The sequence below is a fragment of the Eimeria tenella genome, genomic scaffold (assembly GCF_000499545.2).
Source record: "Eimeria tenella Houghton genomic scaffold, Eth_scaff115, whole genome shotgun sequence".
Taxonomy (NCBI): domain Eukaryota; phylum Apicomplexa; class Conoidasida; order Eucoccidiorida; family Eimeriidae; genus Eimeria; species Eimeria tenella.
This window is the reverse complement of record NW_013541479.1, coordinates 13,695-18,711: the sequence shown is the minus strand read 5'-3', so window position 1 is coordinate 18,711 and position 5,017 is coordinate 13,695. Positions and strand designations below refer to the sequence as shown.

Sequence of the window (5,017 nt, the reverse complement as noted above, 5' to 3'; positions counted from 1 at the left end):
CTGCTGCTAAAAAGGCCCCCAGCAAAACCCCCAAGGGAGAAGAAGCAGCAAACGACAGCAGCAGCAAACACACCGTCTTCTTCGACTGCAGCAGCAGCAGCAGCAGCAGCAGCAGCAGCAGCACGCGCAACCCAAACGGCGAGAAAAACGGACCAAAAACACCACAAATTGCAGCAGCAGCAGCACAAACAGCAGCAGCAGCAGCACAGCAAAGCGGTGAAGGTGAAAGCGCAGCACACAGACTGCGAAGCAGCAGCCCGCTCAAACCCTAAACCCTAAACCCTAAACCCTAAACCCTAGACCCGCAAACCCTTCCTTCTCCCCCTCCCCCACCCCAAACCGCCCCAAACCCCAAACCCTAACCCCAGCCCCAACCCCAACCCCAAACCCTAAACCCTAAACCCTGAACCCTAAACCCTAAACCCTAAACCCTCACTGCGTTTCTTTCGGTGAAGTGGCACATCAGCAGCATGGCCTCGGCCCACTTGTGGCCCACCACAACTGCTGCTGTCAGCCACAAAGTCGAAACCTCCAGAGCGGCCCCCACCAGCACTCCTGCGCAGCAACAGCTAGCTAGCTAGCTAGCTAGCTAGCTGGCTAGCTGGCTAGCTAGCTAGCTGGCTAGCTGGCTAGCTGGGTGGCTAGCTGGCTAGCTGGGTGGCTTGCTGGATGGCTAGAGGGCTGGCCTGGTAGCTAGCCGGGTTGGTAGCTAGCTAGCTAGCTGGCTAGCTGGCTGGATTAGCTAGCTAGCTAGCTAGATTGGTTGACAAGTCGACGGACTAGCTAGCTAGCTATCTGGCTAGCTATCTGGCTAGCTAGCAATCTGGCTAGCTAGCTATCTGGCTAGCTAGCTATCTGGCTAGCTAGCTAGCTAGCTAGCTAGCTAGCCAGCTAGCTAGCTAGCTATCTGGCTAGCTAGCCAGCTAGCTAGCTAGCTAGCTGGAAGCTCACCTTCGAAGAGGCCGTGGATGGCAAGGGCGGCCATGAGGAAGAAAGCGGTGGAGTCGAATCTGCTGCTGCTGCTGCTGTCGGGAGTTTTGCTGCTGCTGTTGATTTGATTTAATTCATTTAATTGCTTTAATTCATTTAATTCATTTATTTTGTTCATTTTGGCCACTTCTGAACCTTTTGCTGCTGCTGCTGCTGCTGCTGCTGCTCCCTCCGACTTGCAAACGTCCCCCATCTGCAGCTCGATGCAGCACCCCTCAGGGTGCGCTGCAGCAGCAGCAGCAGCAGCAGCAGCAGCAGCAACAACATGAGCAGCAGGACTCCCGGCAGCAGCATTACAGCAGTGCTCCCAGCAGCAGCAGCAGGACTCCCTGAAACAACAGCACCCCCTGCAGCAGCAGCAGCAGCTGCACTCCCAGCAGCAGCAGCAGCAACACCAGCAGCAGCAGCAGCAGCAGCAGCAGCAGCAGCAGCATTACAGTAATCGACGTCTTGTTCATCAGAAGCATTGCTGCTGTTGGTGCTGCTCTCTTTGCCTTCCTTTCGACTGCCCTCGTGGGCCTCGTCGTGGCTAAAACCTGCAACAAACCCTAAACCCTAAACCCTAAACCCTAAACCCTAAACCCTAAACCCTAAAGCCCAAACCCTAAACCCTAAACCCTAAACCCTAGGCCCTGGAGGGAAAAGAAAGACACAGAACAATAGCGTCTACTCTGCATCTTCCACCCCAAACCCTCTCCTAAGCCCCAAACCCCGAATCCTAAACTCTAAACCCTAAACCCTAAACCCTAAACCCCAAACCCCAAACCCCAAACCCTAGACCCCCGACCCTAGACGCCCCGCGTAAACCCCAAACCCCAAACCCCAACCCCAAACCCCAAACCCCAACCCCAAACCCCAAACCCCACCCTAAACCCCAAAACCCTAAACCCTAAACCCTAAACCCTAAACCCTCACTGTCTCCGCAGAGAACTCCTTCGCAAAAAAGAATAATTAAATATCCGACGAAGACCAAACAGAAAGTGGCGGGGTAGGGTTTGGAGTTGAGGTGTATGTACACCTCAAGCTCGTCCAGCAGCTCCACCGCCTCGGGCATTATGTGCAAAACCCCCAGCGCCAAAAACGCACCTGCACAAACCCTAAACCCTAAACCCTAAACCCTAAACCCTAGGCCCCAGCCCCAAGCCCTGGGCCCGAAGTCTCAGGGCCTCAAGGCTGCAGTCTGCAGCGAGCGAACCCGCGGCTGCGCAACGGAGCAGCGCGAGCTAGGGTTTAGGGTTTAGGGTTTAGGGTTTAGGGTTTGGGCACCTGCGGCGAAGGCATTTAAGTAGGAAATGTTTTTGCCTATTTTGCACCTGTCAAGCACCAAAGGAACTGCTGCACCAGTGAGAGCAGCAGCAAAAAACAAAATTGCTGCTGCTGCTTTTGAAGCGACCAAAACAGCTGCAGACGACATCTTGCTGCTGCTGCTGCTGCTGCTGCTGCTCTCGCGGCTGCTGCTTCTGAAGCCGCTGCTGCTGCTTCTTCCCCTGTGAAAATCGACGTGCGCAGCTTCTCGTGCTGCTGCTGCTGCAGCTGCCGCTGCTGCAGCTGCTGCTGCTGCTGACGGAGGCCGCTCTTGCGGCGGCTGCTGCTGCTGACGGAGGCCGCTGTTGCGGCTGCTGCTGCTGCTGACGGGGGCCGCTGCTGCGGCTGCTGCTGCTGCTGCTGCTCGCTTTAGGGAGGAAAGAAAAGCAGCACAATAAGTTGCAGTGTATGTACACTCGAAACTCCGGAATTGGGGCCTAGGGTTTAGGCTTCACCGCAGCGGCTCGTGACTTTCCATCAGCTAGGGTTTAGGGTTTAGGGTTTAGGGTTTGCGCTGCCGTTGAGGGTTTAGCGTTTAGGGTTTGCGCTGCCGTTGAGGGTTTAGCGTTTAGGGTTTGCGCTGCCGTGTGGGGCGAGAGTAGAGACAGAAAAGAGACACTGTGAAGTGTCCATACACTGCAGCTTCTGGGCTGCACGGGTGCTGCTGAAGCCGCAGCAGTTGCAATTCTGAGTTGCTGCTGCACCTGCTGCAGCTGCTGCTGTTGCTGCTGCTGCTCTGCTGCTCGCGTCGCTGCTGCTGCTGCAGCTGCTCTCCCCGTGTGTTTGTCCTTCTTGTAAAAATAAGTTCCTAAATGGGCCTCAGGCAAAGCCTAGCAGTTCCTTTCTCGAGTCTGCTGCTGCTGCTGCTGCTGTTGCTGCTGCTCCTGCTGCTGCTCCTGCTCCTGCAGCCGCTCCTGCTGCTGCTGCTCGCGCGACAAGTTGCTATTCATTTAAACCGAAAAACAATTTTAAAGCAATTAGATAAAAATAGAAAGTTGGCGCGAGGACAAGCGGCGAGCAGCAAAGGTGCTGCTGCTACCAGCCCCGAAGCAGGTTTGCTGCTGCATGCAGACCATCTATCAAGACCACTTTGACCCTTCTGGACCTTCCTTCTGCTCATTTTTGCGTTTTTTTCAACTCAATTACTTCTATTTTGCATTTCCGTTTCAGTTCTGTTCTTTTTCTTTTCTTTTTCCATTTTTAACTGCCTTTTGCTGCTGCGATCGCCGCCGCTCGCGCGCAGCAGCAGCTCGCCGCTGCTCCCCACAGCAACTCCAGGCCTTCTGCTGCACGCGTTTGCTTCAGAAAATAATTCTTTTAGTTTTTTATTTAATTCAAATTTAATTTTTTTTAAAGAAAATAATCCAAACTATCTTTTCAGCTGACTGATCGTGTCCTAGTTTGTAGCTGCAGGTAGCCAGCAGCCGCAGCTGCAGCAGCTGCAGCAGACGCAACAGCAACAGCAACTCACGCTGCAGCAGCGGCAGCAGCAAGTGTCTGCATCACCAAAGAGCGTACAGGGCTGCAGCTGCAGCAGCAGCAAGCTTCCGAAGGAGGAAAGAGCAGAGATGCTGTAGCAGCAGCACCAGCGTCAATCAGTTGCTGCTGCTGCTGCTGCAGCAACAGCAACACGTAGCAGCATGGAACAAACTCCATTCTACTCTGCACACTTTGGGGGCGCCCATTTCTACTGCGGGGCCCCCAAAATTCTCTGGGGGCCCCCGAGGGCCCCCCTGGTGTTCTTGGGGCCCCCCTGGGGGACCCCTGGGGTTATGGGGCCCCCAGGGGGCCCCCTATTAGGTACTAGGGGCCCCCAGTTTAGTCTTAGGGGCCCCCAGTTTAGTCTTAGGGGCCCCCAGTTTAGGCTTATGGTATTAGGAGCCCCCAGGGGCCCCAAACACACTAGTGGGGCCCCCAATGTACCCTTGGGGGCCCCTGGGGACCCCCGAGGGTACTTTGGGGGCCCCTAGGGGCCCCCAAGGGTACTTCAGGGGCCTCTAGGGGCCCCCAAGGGTACATTGGGGGCCCTTGGGGGCCCCTAGGGGCCCTTTAATAGTAATTAATGGGGGCCCCTTGGTACACTGGGGGCCCCAGGGGGGCCCCTGCCATAATATTGGGGGCCCTTAGAACAATATGGGGGCCCCTGGGGCCCCCAATATGTTGTTAGGGCTTATAATGGTAATATTGGGGGCCCCTAGGGGCCCCTAATGGTATATGGGGGGCCCCTAGTAGGGTACTAGGTGCCCCTGGGGGCCCCCATTAGGGTACTAGGAGCCCCTGGGGGCCCCCCTGTAGGTATTAGGGTACTAGGAGGGGCCCCTGGGGGTTTTATTTTATTTTCTGACTTAAATTTAAAATTAAAAAATAAATTTGTAAAGTGCTTCCTGCAGGCGAGAGAAACTGCTTAGAACGGGATTTGCTGCTGCTGCTGCGCTGCTGCTGCTGCGCTGCTGCTGCTGCTGCTGCTGCTGCTGCAGCGCTGCAAGCGCACGGCCCACAGGGTCTATTTCTCTCTGTACAGCAGCAAGGCCGCACCAGCTAACGCAGCTGTTGCTGCTGCTGCAGCTACTGCACCAGCGGCTGCTGCTGCTGCAGCAGCTGCAGCAGCAGCTGCAGCAGCAGCTGCAGCAGCAGCTGCAGCAGCAGTATTGATGAGGCAATAAAAAGAGAAGTCTATCCGTAATTGAATTTAAATATTTATTTTTAAATTTATTTTTTATCT

The 5,017-nt window shown here is 55.2% G+C and overlaps 1 protein-coding gene across 1 annotated transcript in view; it reads right to left on the bottom strand.

Moving 5' to 3' along the window:
- ETH_00002070 (zinc transporter, putative) overlaps positions 1–3,415 on the bottom strand; it is a gene marked incomplete at both ends in the record, with an annotated part of 4,859 nt that extends 1,444 nt beyond the window's left edge. Inside the window, 8 exons of the mRNA XM_013372964.1 lie at positions 1–85; positions 437–555; positions 952–1,215; positions 1,428–1,526; positions 1,906–2,076; positions 2,257–2,658; positions 3,000–3,086; positions 3,385–3,415. The exon at positions 1–85 is cut by the window's left edge and continues 68 nt beyond it. Of these exons, the coding sequence (XP_013228418.1) occupies positions 1–85; positions 437–555; positions 952–1,215; positions 1,428–1,526; positions 1,906–2,076; positions 2,257–2,658; positions 3,000–3,086; positions 3,385–3,415 (1,258 nt within the window). The remainder of the gene's footprint in view (positions 86–436; positions 556–951; positions 1,216–1,427; positions 1,527–1,905; positions 2,077–2,256; positions 2,659–2,999; positions 3,087–3,384) is intronic.
- Between the last annotated feature and the right edge of the window lie 1,602 nt (positions 3,416–5,017).